The sequence below is a fragment of the Aquila chrysaetos genome, chromosome 17, assembly GCF_900496995.4.
Source record: "Aquila chrysaetos chrysaetos chromosome 17, bAquChr1.4, whole genome shotgun sequence".
NCBI classification, from domain to species: Eukaryota; Metazoa; Chordata; class Aves; order Accipitriformes; family Accipitridae; genus Aquila; species Aquila chrysaetos.
In genome coordinates, this window is record NC_044020.1 from 7848054 (window position 1) to 7866691 (window position 18638).

Consider the following 18638-nt stretch of genomic DNA (forward strand, 5'->3'; position numbering starts at 1 on the left):
CTCATAAATGTGTGATTACAGGCATTTCTACTGAAGGGGAGAGGAATATTGATGCAATGTTCGTCATTTTTATTGGCTTAATATTCTTCTTCCATAGCACCATATCCAAACTGCTGCGTCTTTCTTCAGATACAGTAGTTGTCCATCTAAGATATGCTGTTGCTCTTTCCATTTCTAATCCAGTGCTCTCCAGCTCCTTGTGGAAAGCCAGAATACCAGGGTTCACTGTCGTACGCCTTCCCCGTCGAAAAGATCCCTGCCCCTGCAAGGATTGGTTTCAGCTTCCAGATTGCTGTGCAATACCTTCCCCTCCTTCTCTGTCATCTGCCCTGTTTCGAGTGTTAATGCTTTTAGGACAGCAGCGGCCTCTCAACATGTATTTTTCACTGTGCATAGAACAACGTGGTCTTGTGTGCTCTTTGGGGCACACCAGGATCCTGTGATGATAGCCCAGGGAAAGCCTCCGTGATGGTAACTTGTTTGTGAATGCAGCACCCCAAGGCGTTCTTTAATGGAGAAAATGATAGCTTTTCAGTTAGAAGTCTTGGGAGTAAGGTGGTGAGGTGCAGTTTGTGAATGCTGACGGAGAGGCTTTGGGACAGACAAGTTGAAGGGAACCCACCAGTCCTCCTTTAGCACTGTGAAAAATAAATAAGACAAACAATGTCCTTGGAAGGAAACTGTTCTCAGTATCTGCTCCACCTTTCCCTAGGTAGACAGCGATGCTGAGACTAGGAAACAAATGGCTCCATCACAGACTAAGACCAGATTAATCAGCTGTTCCCTGGACTGGACCGGCCAGAGTGAGAAAACTGAGAGGAGACTTCATGGGAAAGGGATCTCTCTCTTTTTAAAGTGCACACTCAAGTAGTTAAGAGATAGATTCCTTTTTCCCTGTGGAATTTCTGTTCCTGTTGGGGCTGTTTCCACTATTAAGCCTAATTACTTAGCATTTTATGTGCTAACCGTTTCTTTTCATCATTTTAAAAACTTCTGTTGCCATAACAACATAATGCAATCAGTGAAACATAGCAGCTATTTTCTGTAGTCAAGGTCTGTGCACTGTCAAAGATGTGAGCCATTTAAGCAAATCTTCACCATCCCCCTTCCTCCCTCCTCTTTCTTGCTCTCTCTTTTTTCTACCTAAAAAAGCTCATAACAGGAAGGAGAAACCATCAGGAATAATTAGACACAATAGAAGAGCAAATCCCAATCGTACTCATGCACTCTAGTCTAATGAACTTCTCGCACTAATCTTGGAAGTGTTGATGTTCCTTTTTAATCACTTTTTTGATGTCATAGATAGATTAGCTGCAGCAGGACCTTGATAATCCACGCTATAGTGAGGAGACCCAGTGCCTATTCAGAGAAAGAAAAGAAAACCCAAAGTATTACATACTTTGCTCATTTTTTCGTCATTTGTTCCTCAGTTTCAAATGCTTATTGAGAATATATGCCCATTGTACCATATTAGTAAATAGAATGGAGTGTATTTTGTAGATTCATGGGATTTAAGCGTGAAAAGTCGTAGCATCTATTATTAAATCATTGCTGGAAGGCTGGGAGAAACCGCCACGTTTTTGTGGGGGTGGTGAGACTTGCAACAAAGCATAGTATAACTGCTGGGCTTCTACTGCACACATATATAAAAAGCAGTCTGAAAATAAATCTGGCAGTCTGGTTCAGCACTATTCTAAGCAGTGTGAATGTAAGATCTATCCACAATGTCTTACTCACTCCTTGACCTCCGTGAAGGCTTTCCTGGAATAGCAACGAGTGAGTTTTGAAGCCTGGGATTTGGCTTAAGCAGCCTCTATCTGGCGGAGGACTGAAGGGTGTGCTTTGCCTTTACGGAGCTAGTCTGCCGCGGGCAGAGTCTTCTGGTGGCTTCCAAGTCGATCGTCACCCATTCACTCTTTCCACTTGTGTGCTTGTGTTTCAGCACCTTGTCCAAGCAAAGGAAGAACGTCATCAGCTGTGTCACTGTGCATGACTCCCCCTACTCCGATTCCTCCAGCAACAACAGCCCTTACGCCGTGCAGCATCGGGCAGGGCAGAATAATGGGAACACCTACGACACCAAAGGGGTTCCAGAGACTCACTGCAGTGGGAACCCCCGAACGATCATCGTGCCACCACTGAAAACCCAGGCCAGTGAGGTGTTGGTAGAGTGCGATAGCCTGGCACCAGGTAAATTGCACCTCTTCCGTCAAGAAAATTAGTAAGAAATAAATGATTTATCTTGGAAGAATCTCATTGTTCGGTTTCATTTTGTTTGTTTGTTTGTTTTGTTTTCCAAAGAAACCATGCTCCTACCCTTCTCTCGAGTGACACATCTGTTCTTGGGTGCCGTATTGCATTATTTATGTGCCCTGGTACGCTCAGGAGTCACGGGGGCAAGTGTCGGTCCCAGTTACTTCTGTACAAACCCAAGAGCAGAATGCAGCCTTTAGTTCAACATTTGACATGAAAGGCTCCCAAATGCAAGTGTGAACCTTTGCTGCCTTGCCTTTCTGTAGGTTTACTTTAAAACGGGTAAGAGATTGAAAACACATGTGCATTTTCATCCAAACTTGTTGACGTTTCTGGGAAGAACATTTTCCCCAGGATCTTCATTATGGACTGATGAGGTTTGCTCATCCAGAGCCTCCGCAATGCTAGATAGTACCATGTGTTGAAAAGGGGCTTATGGTGGAAGTCTGGCCCGAAGCAATTGGCTTTGAGCTACTTGGCAGTCCTTTCTTTTGACGCACTGCTGGTGAACACAAAGGCTCAGAGGGTGAGCTCCCCACTAGCTCCTTCTCCCTCCCTTCCTACTCACCGGGAGGTCAGCCAAGCCAGGGCTTTTTTGTGCTGTGCACACTATACTTTCCTTCCTCTCCTTGGGATTTGTACCTGCATCGTACAGTTCTGCTGGCAGAACAGTTTCTCGCACTTCTGAAGGATCTATAAAGCCTTCTCTGGGCCCGGTTTCGGTCCGGATATCGGGTCTGCTTGTCTGCCTCTAGGATAACAGGCTGGCCATGTATATGAAGCACTGCTGAGGTATTCTGTTAATTAAGAGAAACCGTTTTCTTACCCTGCTTCTGTTGTAAGTCTCCTCCCAAAAGGCACTCTGGAGGAGATTCAGTGAGGAAAAGGTAGGGTGAGCAATTAAAGAATGTGATGTAAGCTACAAATGTGTTTCCTTTCCTGGCACAGTCACCACCAGTCACCACTCATCCTCCTACAAGTCCAAGTCCTCCAGCACCGTGACCTCCACCAGCGGTCACTCTTCAGGGAGCTCGTCTGGAGCCGTTGCCTATAGGCAGCAGCGACCAGGAGCACATTTCCAGCAGCAGCAGCCTCTTAATCTAAGTCAGGTAAGTCAACCGAGACAGATTTTGGTGGTGCGTCATCCAGCTGTTGCCTACTGCTCCTCCAGCGTGGGCTGTCCCAGTCTAATGATAGTTGGGCCCCGTGTCGAGTTTGCTCGACTTGTTTCAACTTCGCTGCAGACCTTGATCTTCCAGCTCAGGCAGCAGAGGTAGTGGAGATCCCACTCCTGAGTGGGCTGGTGGTACTCTTACCGTGTGTTTTGAAGTCAGATGATCTAACATTTTCAGTGCGAATAATGTGAGAGAGAAGGTGCAGTGGCTCAGACACAAAGGAGTGGAGCAGGACCGCGTGGGAAGGACTGAGTTCTCCTTAGCTGTAGGTAACCATGGGGAGAGTATCTTCCAAGCAAAGGGAGTGCATCAGCCCGGCTGCGGGACTGGGAGAGAAGTCCCCGAAAGATGTGATGAGGCGAAGCAGAGCCTCTGTGCATATGCGTGACCTCTTGTAATGAGTTTGATCCATCCCGTGAGAAACCTGGGCTGAGATCTGGGCAAATCCCATTACTTGGCAGGGTGCAGTTCTCAAGATGTTTCATAGTCTGTGATCAAAACACCCAGGGAGCTCCCCAGGAGCTTCAGTAAATAATGCCCTTTTCACGTACTGCACCTGGGGCCTCTCTCTTCCCTGAGGTGAGGTAATGAGAGTAGGGAATTTACAGCACAGTTACCAACGTTTCAAGAAGAGAAAGTCTGGAGAGCTCAGAGGACAGTGCTGGTTTGCATCCAGAGCTGGATATAAGCAGAACTGTTTGGGTTTGGGGTTTTTTTTTAATTAATCTGGGGGAGAAGAATGTCCCCTCCCCCTCGAAAGGTAGTTGAAATTTAAAAATTTAAACAAACTTGAAACAAAAGTAAGTGAAAATGGAGGAAGCGGGCGAGATGCTGTTTCCAGGAGTGGGGGAGGAGTGTGGCTGCCACGTTTCAGACCACAATGACAGCGCAGGGAGTGCTTACAAAGACGATGAGAGGGCTTGGAAGAATAGAAGGAAGTAACGCGGAGCATTGCCCTTCTTGCCTTCTAATTCCTACTTTATTGGTTATTTAATACTCTGACTACAAATGACCAGGAAAACTCCTTGATGTTATTGTGCAGTGCAAAAAAAAAAACTTAGAAAATCCCTGAAAAAGTACATTGCTCCTGTCCCGCTGCAAGAAGTTGCCTGTGCTCAAGTAATTCTAGCCAATTACATGAGGGTACCAGGCACCTTCAGGATCTGATCGAGCCGAGGGTTTTATCTTTAAGAAATAAAGTAGTTATTTTTACTAACCGAGGAAATGATAACCGCAAAGACGCAAACTGAGCAAAAATAAATCGCCTGTTCCAGGCGTAGTTAGGCAACTTCACTCCCCTAAGCTGTCAGCGCACCACATTTCATCGGCAGAGAGTTCACCAACAAAAGGCGTGTGTTGTGTGAGCGACTGGACTTGCGGAAGATGTTCTTAGGAGCCGGGCGTCCAAGGCTGGGTCTTCACGGTAGCTGTGCCAGCAGGTCGCGGCTCAAACTGGGGGACTCCGTTATCCTTTTGGGGGCCATTTGGGTGAACGTATGAAGCTACAGGGTCTTCGTAGGCTTGGGAGGGACCCTTCGCCGTCACCCGTTTCCAAGGGAAGGCGGTGGCGATGCTGAGGGTGTCAGGAGGAGCACAAGGGACCTTCCTGAGGCCGTCCCGGTGTCGCAGGGAGGCTCCCGGGCGCCACTGACGAGGTAAAGAGCCGTCTCTTGTCTTGTAACCGCTTATCACTGTTGCTGTCTTTATCCAGGCCCAGCAGCACATCACGACCGATCGCACAGGGAGTCACCGGAGACAGCAAGCCTACATCACTCCAACGATAGCTCAGGCCCCGTACTCTTTCCCGCACAACAGTCCCAGCCACGGTACGGTTCATCCTCACTTGGCTGCGGCTGCCGCTGCTCACCTGCCCACCCAACCCCACCTCTACACATACACCGCCCCCGCCGCCCTGGGCTCCACGGGCACCGTCGCGCACCTGGTGGCCTCCCAAGGGTCGGCGCGGCACGCCGTGCAGCACACCACCTACCCCGCCAGCATCGTCCACCAGGTCCCCGTCAGCATGGGCCCGCGGGTTCTGCCCTCGCCCACCATCCACCCGAGTCAGTACCAGGCTCAGTTTGCCCATCAGACCTATATCAGTGCTTCTCCAGCCTCCACAGTCTACACTGGATACCCACTGAGCCCCACCAAGGTCAACCAGTACCCTTACATCTAAAACACTGGAATAAGGAGCGAGAGACGCACCCGTCCCGGGGGAGCGAGGCGGCCGCTTTTGTACTGAAGAACGTGACAAACTAACAATGCAATGGGAGGCTCGCGTGAAACTTGAACGAAGGAGACTTTAAGGAAGAAACGAAAAAGAGGAAAGAAGGGGGAGAACCAATTCTACGCTTTTTATTTAAAAAAAAAAAAAAAAGAAAATGGAAAAAAAGAACAGAAAAAAAAATAAAACAAACCACAAAAAAACAACCATTCTGCACCAAACTAGAGAGAGAGAGAGAAGCAGAAGGACCCTCCAGCGGGTCCTGTCTTTTGAAGAACTTCACCAACAGACTTTTAAAGGTTATTTTCATCCGATAGTGAGCTACATTTAGAAATTTGTTGTCCAGAACACCTAAAATGAAATCCATTAGGTTTTTAATCCAATAGGTATATGGATTAGGGATTTATCCAGCATTTCAAAGGATTTATACCCCGTCTTTGCAGTGGGTTTTGTATCCCAAAGCATACATAAGGTTTTGGGGTTCTTTTTTCTGGAAATTAAAAGTGGGTAAGGGAGGTTGAGGGAGGAGGAGAAAATGTTGTCCCAGTGCTCTAAATTCGGATCTAGCACTGCTACGCTTAAACACACCTGGGCAAAACAGGCCACGCAGCACTGGTCGAGAGCAGAAGCAATGGGGATATTTCTCCCTTTCCTTGAACACACTGGATAAATCCCTGAGCAATGCTATTCCTAAACGAGATCTTTAATAATGTATGTTGGATTTCAGTTGCGTTTCATTTTTTTTTATTTGGAAATTTTCCTTTTCAATCCCTAGCCGTTTTAGTATAGGAGGAGACATTTTAGCTGCCCCCCCTCCCCGCCCCCGGTAGAATGTAGCACTATACAGGTCATATGCCCTTTTTACTATTTTCTGTTGAACTTCAACGATACCAATAGACTATTCCTCAATGTGATTGCACAAAGAAAAGTGATATAACATAGGCATGTAACAAATGTGATTGTCCAGGTATGTACGTGTGTGTGTGTGTGTGTGTGCGCGTGTGCGTGCGTGTGTGTGTGCAGATGCTGCCTTCTCTCTGTGGTGTGTTCCTCGGCACAGCCATTACAACTGTCACAGTCTTAGTTTTACATCATTCCCTCGTAGTGCCTTACCGAACTACAGACGCGGTTTAAGGGTTTACTTCCACTGGTACTCCTAGAAACTGACTGAGGCTAGTCGGAATTTACTCTCAGCTCTTTTTCCTTTTTTTTTTTTTTTTTTGGGTTGTTATTGCCGATTTTCTTCTTCTGCTGGTGGTGGTGGGTTTTTTTCCCCACGTCGTCAATCTTAGCTCACTCGGCGAGGTGTTGGGGAGGCTCGTCGGGGTTGGAAGTGCATATAGCTGGGTGTTTTGTCAAGCACTGGATGGGCTGGAAGTGACCGGGTCGGTTGTGAGACCCAGGGTGACTCCCAGAGGGTCTGGGGATTCGTTTGTGGACTGGTCTCTTTCTATCCTGTTGAAATAGCAGGTTTCCTCCCTGGAAACTGAATTCTCATTCTGCTGTTTGCCGACGTTCTCGGTGGAGTGGGAGGATAGCGTCCGCCCGCATTGCCAGGTTGTCCTGGTTGTGTGTCTGAAATGGGAACAAAACTTTAGCCCCTGAAAGGGGGGAACACTCGTTGTTACTAACACCTCTCACTACATCTGTCGTTGGGAAGGGGTCGGGAAAGGGCTGGAGTCCCAAAGCAAGCGTGAGAAAATCCAGTTGAGAGAGTCAAACTCAGGTTTCTTAAGTGAAAAGAGGATTGTAACACATCGGGCCTTACCCACCCTAACGTAGCTGTGACAGCGTGCGCTTCCCCTCCTCCCTTCTCACCTACGCCCCGAAAGATTGCCTGCAGCGGCAGAGTGACCCCAGAACCGGAGAGCACGGTGGTCCCGTGGGTCCTCCACGCCGAGGAACACGACGCGGTCGTCTGGTTTTCCGACAGGTTTCTAAAGAGAGCCTTTCCTACAGTTGGGTTTGGTTCAGAGGGGAGTTTCGCTGGTAACGGCGGTTGCACTGGTGCGTCAGTATTTGGAATTGTCTCTAGAGTACCCATGCCTGTGGGTGGCCTGGGGAGGAAGGAGAGAAGAGGGCTTGATAGAGCGTTTCCATGAAAGCTGAAGTCTACATGGCTGCTCGGTTCCACTCTACGTTTCTCTGTAACTGAGCATGAAGTATTCAGGTATTTCACAAGATGCTGGAAAATAGCAGGTTCGTTGGCAGGGTGGCGAGGGATGGGTTCCCTGGGTGGCAGTGAGGAAGGAGGCTCTCTCAGGTGGGAAAAGCTGACGAGGACAAGCGCAAATACATTGTCTTGTGGTAAGTGCTTGGCTGGCCTGGAAGAAGAAGGGATCCCGCTATGCGTAGGCTGTTCAACAAGGCTGTTGTCTTCTGGCAAACCACCAAATAACCTCTCTGGTTGTCAGCTCTGGTTCCTGGGCAACCCTTGCACCGTTTTCTTCTGCCTGTCCTTCATTCCAGCTCAATATACTGTAGATGAGGATGCGATCTCCCAGCAGCCTATGCACCTTACCTCCCCCTTCCTTTGGAAAGACAACACGTCCCCTTTCGTCTGAGGCAGGAAAATAAAGCCCTGCTCTCTCTGTTGCATTCCCCTCCTCTCCCACCAGTTTGGGAGCGAGAGCGTCATGCTGCTTGTGTCATGAAAAGGAAAGATAATGTTATTTTATTGTATGGTTGTTATGATTATGATTATTATTTTATTATTATTATATTTTACTCTGGGTTTTAATTGCACACGCATTCCTTAATCTTTGTGGTTTTTTTTTTCTCTTAGTATTGTTGTTATTGTTGTTAATTTTATTTCTCTTCATCAGTGGCATCGGAAGGGTTGCTGTGTTTGTGAAAAGTGCAGGAGGAAGGGGAAACGAGATTCTCCCGAGGATGAAAATTCTGCTACTAACCTACGGGGAGCGGGGCTGCTCTGTGAGAGCGGTTACAGCCTTGAGGGATAGGAGTTACCCTCTGGGTCACATCTGCATTTCAGAATAAGTCCAGAAACATTCATTCAGAGGCCAAAACCAAGCAGCAGCTAATGTCATGGTCTGCCAGAGAGCTGGGTCAAAGGCAGGTAAGGACCTTGGTGCCCTAGGATCCAGCTCACCATCGCTTTGATGGCACATTTATATGAGATCAAGACCTACTTGTGCTCCAGGTCACGATAATTGGGCCCTTTTGATGAACCCAAGGCCACGCTACATGTTAAGGGTTTGGTTTTCCTAAAGGAGAACGCAGATAGATGGCTCTGTGGAAACAGGGCTATCGGAGGAGCCGCGGCAGAGGCGTGAGTGCAGTTCTCAGTCCCATCACTGGATAAAGGACACTGGTGTACACGGATGGCGTTAGCTGGGTAAAGCACGGCCGCAGACAGGGCAGGGTTCCTCGCCTGCTCTTCCACTCTCACTGAAGGTTAATTGGGTGTCCTCAGGGCCAGGATGCTTGGTTTGCGTTTTTTTTTTTTTTTGTCCCTGGTGTAGATTTTCCCTTCTTTTATAATTATTTGTTGTGGAATTTTATTAAACTGTTCTGGTTGCTAGAGTTTAGATATTTATGTTTTCATTTGCATTGCGTGCTCTGTTAGAATGGGGGAAAGCAGTGACTGAATTTAAACTCCATAAAAAAATGATAGGACTTCAGCAGAGACTTAAAGTTAATCATGCACTTGAGTGCTTTGCTAAAGAACAGACTTAAACCCTTCAAGTTAATTACTTGTTTATGCGCTCCTCTGGCCTAGGACTGGCGAAGCGTGGAAGGTTGCAATCTCGATCACAGTAATGTTTTACTTGTATTAATTGTATTTTCCCCTGTGTGCTCATCTGACCTGCTCTCCCACGTGGGCTCAAATCTGATTTTGGGGGGTGTTTGGCAGCAGAACTGTTACAGCAGCACGGGCTGGCAGCGAGAAGGGGTGCAGCGTGTGTCGGAGGAGCCACCTTTCACGTTGTCCATCCTGGAGCTGCTGATCTGCCAGCTGTAGGTCGTCAGATGATTGTGGTGATGGGACGCTGTGATTGCAAGAGATGCACGGTACAGCCGTCGAATTGCTTGGATGGTGCAACACTGCGCGAGAGCTGTGTTTTCTGGTGGGTAGGGGGGAGCTGAGCAACACCTCCTCCCTCACCTGTGTAAAGGCGTAGTATGGAAAAAGGTGCGGCACAGTTAGTCACAGGGGAAACGCGGTCGTTTCAGCAGAGGAAGCAAAAACTTTGCATGCTGTCAGGGCCACATACATAATAACCGCCAGCTTGTTTTGCTCACAAAGTTCTTTGGAGAGGAAATGGGATTGGCGTGGTTGGGTTGGGTTGGTGTTCTTCGTGTGCGTGGGGTAAACGGCATGGAAACTTGAGAAGGGAGGCGAATGTTTAGATACTGGAAGTTTTATGAGTGGCTTATGGCTGGCACAGTGAAAAAGCGGTCCCTTTCCACGTCATCTCGTCTTGCATTCTTCTCGTGCGGGAAGCAGAAGGAAGCGCGGACGTTGCCTCTCCTCAGAGGTGGATGTTCAAATTCCTGCTGTGAAACCAGAGTGCAGGAGGGAGGGGAGAGAACCGCTAACGTGAGCAGAATGGAAAACTGAATGGAAGCACTTCTCACTGCAGACTGGGCCAAATCCAGTCGTTTGAGAGAGCAAATGCAATTGCATCTTCCTCGGCAGAGTTGTACCTGCCTGCACCCAACAAATTGGGCCTTGGCAGGTGTGTGTGTGTGTCTGTCTCTCTCTCTTTCTCTCTAGTACTTTTGTCACAATACATAAAACATTCCAAGAAAGGGACACTTCTGTCTGTAACATTTTTCCTTTTTTATAGTTTCAAGGGATTATATCTCGTAATTTGGTTCGAAAGCAATTCCATTAGCAAACTTGAAGTGCGATAAACCTGATTTTTTTCTTTAACCAAAGATACTTTTTATTTTTTTAAGAGAGATAGAGAGAGAGAAAGAGACCCTCACCCACTCCAGAAATTAAATGAAGCCACGTGTCATGACCACCAGGCAATGGGGATACGCTATAGAACTCCATCTTTCCTTTCTCTTCTTTTTCTTTTTCTCTCTCAAGTTTCTGTCATCGTTTCGAGTAGCTAGCTTGATGAGCAGAGAAATTCACACTAAATATTGCTGCTATCCTAAACTGTAGGGGATGTCGAAAACTTTATTCTTCTCTCATTATTGTTCACATTGATTAAAGTGTTTCGGTGGTGACAATGCAGTGTGGAAATGGTGAGCTGCGTAGTGGGGGTAAGCTTCTGGATGCTCTGCATGCTTCTGTAGTGTCTCTCCCTCCCTGGATTTAGGATGCTGGTTTTGTTCCGTGGGTTGGACCCCGAACAGTGCTGCTGTGGTCGGGCCAGGCACAGCTGGGCAAGGGTGTTGGACTTACGCGTGTGGTCTTCCACGGCTTGGCAATCAGCCCATCAGAGATCTGCAGTGCTGCTTGTGGGCCAAATGCTGGATACCTCTACGCAAGGTCTGCAGAAATAATCTTTGTTGAGGGTAGGCAACGCAGAAGGGAAAAAATGTGGGAAGGGAACGATTTCCCCCTTCCTGCTGACAGTGCTGTCCCTGCTGTGGTCCCATGTGCCGTGGGAGCTTCAGAGCAGTTGATCCGCGGTCCTGGGCACTCATCCACGTCACTCCCCCGTCCCCGAGTCTTGCCGGTGCTCCGGTGAGGAGGGCCTGTGTCCAAAGTACGTGGAGTCCCCGGCTTACTTCTTGTGGCCCGCTTCTGTGCCTGCGAATCGTTTTGCTCCCTCCATACTCGGGGAGGAGAAGAAGGGTCTGCGCTGCGGGGGTTCCCCCACTGCCGTACTCCAACAAAAAGCTGCCTCTGACGACGGTGCGAGTCTTCGCCCCGGGCTGCGGATGTTGAGCGAGGTACACCATCTTACGGTGGTGCTTGAAGCCGCGGTGGCGGTCCTGCCGTAGGCGGCTCCTTGCTGGAGTACTGTGTCGGACGGGAGGTGCTGGGCTCTCCGGGCTGGTCCGCGTCCCCGTGGTCCGTCCTTCCCGCCAGCCGGGAACGCCAGGACCTGCGAGCGATGCCGTGCCGCCGCCGCGCTCAGCACCCGCCCCAGGCGCGCAGCGAGACCCTTGAAGTAAGCCCGGGCAGCGCGCGGAGGAGCGCCGCGACCCGAGGGCTCCACGCCGAAGGTGTCTTTTTCCCCCGTGAGGACCGAAATTGCTGGGAGTGACCCCAGAGGCGGTAGTTACCTGTGAGGAGCTGCGGATGGAGGTGGAGGTGCGAGAACCGGACCGGAGGTAAGCCGGGCTGAGCTTCTGCGCTCATCAGACGCTTTCAGTGGAAAGACACGGTTTAGAGCATTTGCGTGTGTCAAGAGTGAAATTTGAACGGTAGATTGGCTTGGTTCTTCAGAAGTCTTAGAAAGCATACTAGGAGGCTTTGTGTTCGGCATTTATGGTTTGAAACTCCTGTTTCTCATTTACGGGTTAGCTTTGTCCTTCCAGTTTTAGCAGTGCTGCTATAACAGACTATTCATGTGTGTTTGAAGATAAAGGTTTTGTTTTTAATCTTTTGCTTATCATAGTTAATCTAAGAAAGGCAATACTAAAGGTATATTTTTTTCCAAAAATGATATTTTTTACTGCACTGATAAATATTGTGACATCTCTGTTCTTAACTCTTTCGCTGTGAGAGGAACTGTGTGCAGATTCACACAAACCTTGTAAATACTTGCGTGTACTTCTGACAGCCAGGGATTTTTTTTCTTTTCTTTCTTTCTTTCCTTCTTTCTTTCTTTCTCGCTTTCTTTCTTTCTCGCTTTCTCTCTTTCTCTCTTTTTTTCTCTCTTTCAAACAAGGTTTCCTCTTTGAAACAGAAAGCAATGGGGCAACAATGCTCAGAGCAAAAGCAAAGCTTATCCCACTTTCAGAACATAGCCAAGGAGTTTTTGCAGTGCTGGCATAGAGTTAATATTTAATGCCGATGTGTTTTGATTTTTTTTTTTTTTTTTTTTCAGCAAACTGTTTGGAAAGGAATAAGACAGGTAGAAAAGGTTCAGTCTGAAATTCTGATCAGAAATGTTACCCATCTATTTTATAGCATCTCCAAGCTTTTTTTTGTTTTCCTTTAATTTAAAAAAAAAAAAAAAAAAAAAGGCTTGTTGCAGGCTTGCTCGCCTGAGCTCTAGGCTGGCCAGCAGCTGTCCCGGGGGCACCTGGTGCTCTGGGACCGCTGGCTCCTTTGGAAGCAAACCCACTGATCAGGATTCTGGATTCTGATTGCTTCAAAGTGTATCCCCCAGTACCGCGGGATACCTTTGGTTTTTTTAAAGAAGGATTTAGATACACTTATATTACGCAAACTGTGACCTAATGGCAATAATTACCTCAAATGTGGGCATTCATCCTGGTTTTAGCCTTTTTGAAAACATGTAGCCAGCTTGAACTTTGATTCAAAGACTCTGAACTCCGTAGGGGCGGAATAGCGATAAATGCCCACCCTGGTCATTGTTGCTTGAGTGAATTCTGAAGACAGTGAATCTTTAAAAAGAAAAAAAAAAAATTAAACCAAGGAATAGATTACTCTTTTATGTATTTTAATCAATTGTGATGTTAAAATGCACATGTAAGTAATATATGTTTATAGCTACTGTAAAATGCTTTGGCCTTCTAGAAGATATTTAATGAGTCACATTTTAAACCAATATGAACTGAATAATAGACTGTGGCTACTTAAACAGTTTTCTGGCTACATTTTATAGTTATTACAGTGTTTTATAGTTTACATTTAAACTGGTACTTTTTAAGGGAAATCTTGTGTTTGTAAGTGACACCTTCAAAAACTCAATACAGCTGCCTCTTTTTAATTTCGCCCGTTAAAAATGGAAAAGTACAAGCGTGTCTTTAATATGTATATTCTGTTTTGAGATATAACATAGTGTTGGAAAGTCAGTCCAGAGATCAAGTAATCCACTGTATTCCAAAGTCTGGTTGAAAAAACACTCCACACACTTCGAAGATTTAGTCCAACAGATAAGCTATTTGTTTGTTCGCTTGTGTTAATAACGTACTTTATCAGGCTCCTTGGGTTGAAGCAGGGAGTACGATACTAAATTCACTGTTCTATGTAGGATCCTCATCTGGATGAAGATACCCGCGTCAGGAGAATGAAGGATATTCAAAGGAAGGATTGTATTGTACTGTTGATAAATCATTAGCCAAATGATTAATTCCTGAGTTAGTGAATGCTTGTTTTATTTTGGGGGGGGGGGGTTGTGCGTGCATGCGTGCGTGTGTGTGTGACAGCCACTCAGAGGCAATGCTGTAATTTGGCTTCCATCTGTTCACCCCTTTCTTACAAACGATGCTTACCACCACAGAAATGTTTTGAACCAGTAAACGAAATACAAAGTTCACTGACCATCTCCTTGTCAGCTCTGTTTTCTCAGCCCATGCCGGTTCCCGTCAATGCTGTTTCCCCGCTGCTCTTACCCTGTACTTTGCATTTTGATATATCACATTCCCCCCTCCCCGGTCTCGCTTAGCTGTCTAGTTTTGTCCGTTGTGTTCTTTCACTTGGGTAACCAATGAACACGGTATAAATGTCTGCTGGGCAAAATGGTACTTCGAGGTCATGAAAGTACAGGAATTAGCATTTAAAAATACGTCTGTGTACATCTGAAGAGCGAGCTTCGGTCGTGGAGCTCGGGCACTCTCGGAAGGGCTCCCTGCGTGTTTCCATCACGCCTGATGGGGCCGTATCCGTCAGCTTAGAGCAGAGGTAGCGATAAGGAGCGATCGGCAGTGCTTTGCAGTTGGGCGCCCGTGCTGCTCCCAGTACAATCAGCAGCGGTGGGGCTGGGGGAGCGCGACCCGCCGCCTCCTCCTCCTCCTCCCTCAGCACCGTGCCGGGGCTGCCGTGCCCGCCTCGCCATCCACGTTACCAAAGCGATAACGTATCGTACGGCAAAGCCAGGACTGTCAGCAGCACTCGGGCCAACTGGAAAACGTCCACCCTTTCTCGCCGCGCACCGCCACCCAACCGACGTGCTCTGCTGCCCTCGGCACCTGCCTGGTCTGCTGTTCTTGTGGGGGGAGTCAGACCCGCAAATACCAGCGCGCTCAAATGAAGGAGCCGCAGAGTCTCGTTCAGTACTTTGGCTTGCAGCTTGTTAGGCAAGAAGGGGTTTCCGACACTGGCAACGCACATCCCGTAGGATCTGGATGGTTACGTATAGCACCTCTGCCCTCAGCAAGGAAATAAAACGCTTCTGCAATGCTTCCGCCTCACGTGGTTACATACAACACTTCTGGCTTTTCTTCCCCCCCCCCCCCCCTTTATCCCGTATGTGTTTGATTTTTTTTATTTTTTTTTTAATATTTTTTTGCTCTGTATTCTTCTTGAAATGAAACTTCCACGGATATTCCAGGGCACAACCATTTCAGGTGTAAAAAAGGATCTCCTCATCCCATGTTTCACCAACAGAGCAATCGAGGCGTTTTGGGTACCAGATTCTACTTGGGCAGAACCAGAATGTAGCCTGTATCTTTCATACCAAATCAAATTTCTGAAAGGAGAGGAAGTGTCATTAATAGCTTTATTAAAGGAGTGTGTGTGAGAGAGAGAGAGAGAGAGAAAGAGAGGGAGCGAAAAAGAGAGAAGAAAGAGGGGCATCTCGGAAGGTGAAGAGTCTAGACTTCGGGTAGTTAAAAATGAACCAATGGGTGAAACATTTTTTTTATGAGCCGTAAAATCCTTTTAAAAACAGGAGGGGGGAAATGGAGGGAATGTTTTATGCCTTTCAACTGCCCACAAGCCCAGCGTACTCTGGATGGAAAGTGGAAGTTAATATACACTGCACCAAAATTGTTAAGGGGAAGAGAGGGGGGGAAAAAAGCTGTGAAACGCTATCACAATCGCAAGGGAAAAGATGCTCCTGCCCCAGCTCTGGATCTCGAGTGGTTCTTTCTCTACAGTATCATCTCAGCCCAGTAACCCCACGAAAGCCCTGAGCCGTTGTGTTCCTTCACTGTACGGTTTCTGTAATAAGAGTGTTAATCCATGTTAATCTTTGTGAAAATTATTGTGTGCAACAGTATTTTCTTGTGTACTGCTTTTTTCCTATGTGAATTGTCCCTTCTGTTTTCTTTTTTGTTTTTTTTCCCTTCCTTTTTTTCTTCTTTTTTTTTTTTCTTTTGGTAATATGTCTTTCTTCTTTAAAAAGAAAAAACAAAAACAAACTGATGTGTTGTAGACCTATATGTAACCTATTCCTTAGTCTCATATTATAGGTATGTTATAAGAATGGATATTTTACTTGGCTTTAGAATGTTTTACAAGAAAACTAATTCTTAACCAATCAAGTTCTTGCTACTAAAAAAAAATGCTTGTGTTTTTCATCATGACGTTGTGTGCTTCTAATTAATAATCATTTTCGTTGTAGAAAAATGGAGTGAATTTATATTAGTCTTGGAAACTAATAATAGCATTGTAAATTTATGAGATGATTTTAACAGAAAATACATTATAGAAGAATATAGTTATTTTAATTGTAATATTACTAACTGTAGGGTGAGAAAGGAGGTCCCGTTGTGGTGAACTATGTTATAGCTTGTTATTCACGGTTTCTTTTTGATCATTTTTTCGGTCTCTGAGGTGAAACGAGTTATTAATCAGAATTTGTAAACTCACATATGCATATTGTATATGTGTAGAAATGTAATCACACTTTGTCTTGGAATTACATTAAACTGTTTTAAGTCACTGCAAAGTTTGCGTCTGTGTGTCTCCTCGCTGAAGTTTGGTCTGAACATTTGGTTAGTTTTCAGTTACTATTATTTAATCTCCTCAGTCTATTGGAAAAACAGTAGTAATGGTATCATTAATAATAAATAGTTTTCCCTTCGAGGTGACGTGTTTAGATTTGTGAGGTGTGTTTTTTTCCCAGGGCAGAAGAGCTCAGCGTTCGGATGTCCAGCTCTGGGCTTCGCTGAAGCACAGAAGGCTGCTCGTGTTCAGCCCCGTCGAGAGCTCCCTGCTACGTCCCGCTGTGCTGACTGACGTGCGTGGATCGGCTGCAAACATCAGTCTGGTTTTTCTTTTCTTTATGCCCGAGCCCTCATGTCGTTTGCTCCCTGTCCTTTCTTTGCCAGTTCCCAGCTGACCTGCGAAAGGCTTGTATAGACACTAAGATGCTTAAACCACCAGCTGTTGCCAATAGCGGTACCCGCCTTTTGGGCTGTGCCTGATTTGCACCCCAAGGCTCGCTCAGGAGCAAGGTGGAGGCACGTCTGCAAAGGGTCCCCTATTACACCACGGTGTCACCTTGGAGGAGGCGAATGGCTCCTCAACGAGTCCCCTTAATGAGGGAGAGCGAGCCCTACCCGGTTGTGTTGCTGACCTTTCCCAGCGTGGCGACTCGAGTGCAAGCCACCGGGTTTCCTGGCCGGCGGGATTCGTCTCGCACTACTTCAGCCCCTCCGTCCCCGGGGATGGCCGGAGGGACGGTCGGTGGGTTGTACCGGGCTGCCTACGGCATTAGGTGTCTGACGAACGGCTTCTGCAAACGCGCGGTGACTGCCCGGCGGCACTGCCCGGCACTGCCCGGCGATGGGCTCGCGTCAGGACGCAAACCTTCAGGTAGAGCAGGAAGCTTGTTTTATCAGCGAGTGCCGGCAGCGCGGCAAAGGCCCCTTTCCGTGGGCTTGGTTTTCCAGCCTTCTGTCTGAGGAATCCCTGGAATAAGCAGCCAGCACTGCGGAAACTGTTGCTATGAATTTCTAGGTAGATACGAAGCTTTTGGTAACAAGAGGTCACGGGACCTTTCTCCTGGCTGCCTTAAACTGGCTCAGACCCCAACTAAGCAAAAGCAATTAAAGCTGTAATGCCTGTGCCTGTTCAGCAAACCAATTAAGTCTGTGTTTAATTTAAAATCCTGTGTCCTATTAAACTTCAAGCTTTTTAAACATATGCTGACAGGTAATTGCATGATTAGGTGCTCTACTGGAAATGGTGAGTTTACTGGGTCACGATATAAGGAAGAGACATTAGTGAATGATCTAATCTCAGAAACAGCTGTAAATCCAGAAGAGCTAGATTAACCGGTGCACAGTTTCTCCATGTTTGTATCGTCTTATGGTGTCTTCTTTTTTGTTTCTTTGTTTTGTAAAACTTACCTATAAAACTGTAAAAAGTATTTGTCATTCTGTTGTCCAAGACCAAAGATTAAAAATGCATTGAAGTTGGAGAATGTACTTTCTGACCACCTTTTCCCAGGAGGGGAAAATAATTTCTCAATTTCAGCCACCAGATAAAAGGATGAGAATGGTCTTAGAGAATCCGACACCACCAGTGGCCCAAGCCTGGCCTCCAGACTGCCCGACACCAGGGAATGGTCTGCAAGTGCAGCCATTTCCCAGGTTTCTCCTCGGATCAGTCATTTATCTGCACATCCCCCTGTAAATACTCCTGAGTCCCGTTAAATGTAACTTGGTAGGCATTTTACTGAAACCCAAAGGAGCTCTTACTGGCTAGCAGGAGGCCAGGACTGCCCATGCATCTTCCACTGGCACAGCTGGTCACAAGGAATTCGTCCCCCGTTGCCCTGAGCTCGCTCAAAAGATACGGAGTGGTACTCGCACGAGGCTTGTGCTGTCCGGCAGGTCTCGGAGAGCCCAGCCCGCTGCGGAGCCGAGGTCAGACCCGTCCCTCCCTGTACCACAAACCCACTGGAGCTGCAGTAACATCAGCGCCTGGAGAGCATGAGCCTGAGCAGCTGGTACAAATTATCATCACCAAGCTTGGGCCAGTCCAGCTCTTTCTGAGCCAGAAGGAAGCTCTGCTGCTGCTTTGAGAGTGTTCACCTCGGCCAAACCGGTTTATTCAAGGTGGGTATGGCTCTTCCTTAAAATGGGGAGGGTGGGGGGACACACCGGCATGGCATACGCATAGCGGTGCTGCTGTTCTTGGCATGTGCCAAGAACAATGTGCTTTCCAATGCAGCGGCTATGTTTTAATTCTT

General features: G+C 47.1%; 1 protein-coding gene across 5 annotated transcripts in view; it reads left to right on the forward strand.

Moving 5' to 3' along the window:
- The window catches only part of HIPK2 (homeodomain interacting protein kinase 2), a 143557-nt gene extending 127169 nt beyond the window's left edge, over positions 1-16388 (forward strand). For all 5 annotated transcript variants that reach the window (XM_030040124.2, XM_030040119.2, XM_030040120.2 and 2 more), the window contains exons 13-15: positions 1943-2190; positions 3202-3362; positions 5140-16388. In XM_030040124.2, the coding sequence (XP_029895984.1) occupies positions 1943-2190; positions 3202-3362; positions 5140-5607 (877 nt within the window). In that variant the 3' untranslated portion in view covers positions 5608-16388. The remainder of the gene's footprint in view (positions 1-1942; positions 2191-3201; positions 3363-5139) is intronic.
- The last annotated feature ends 2250 nt before the right edge of the window (positions 16389-18638 follow it).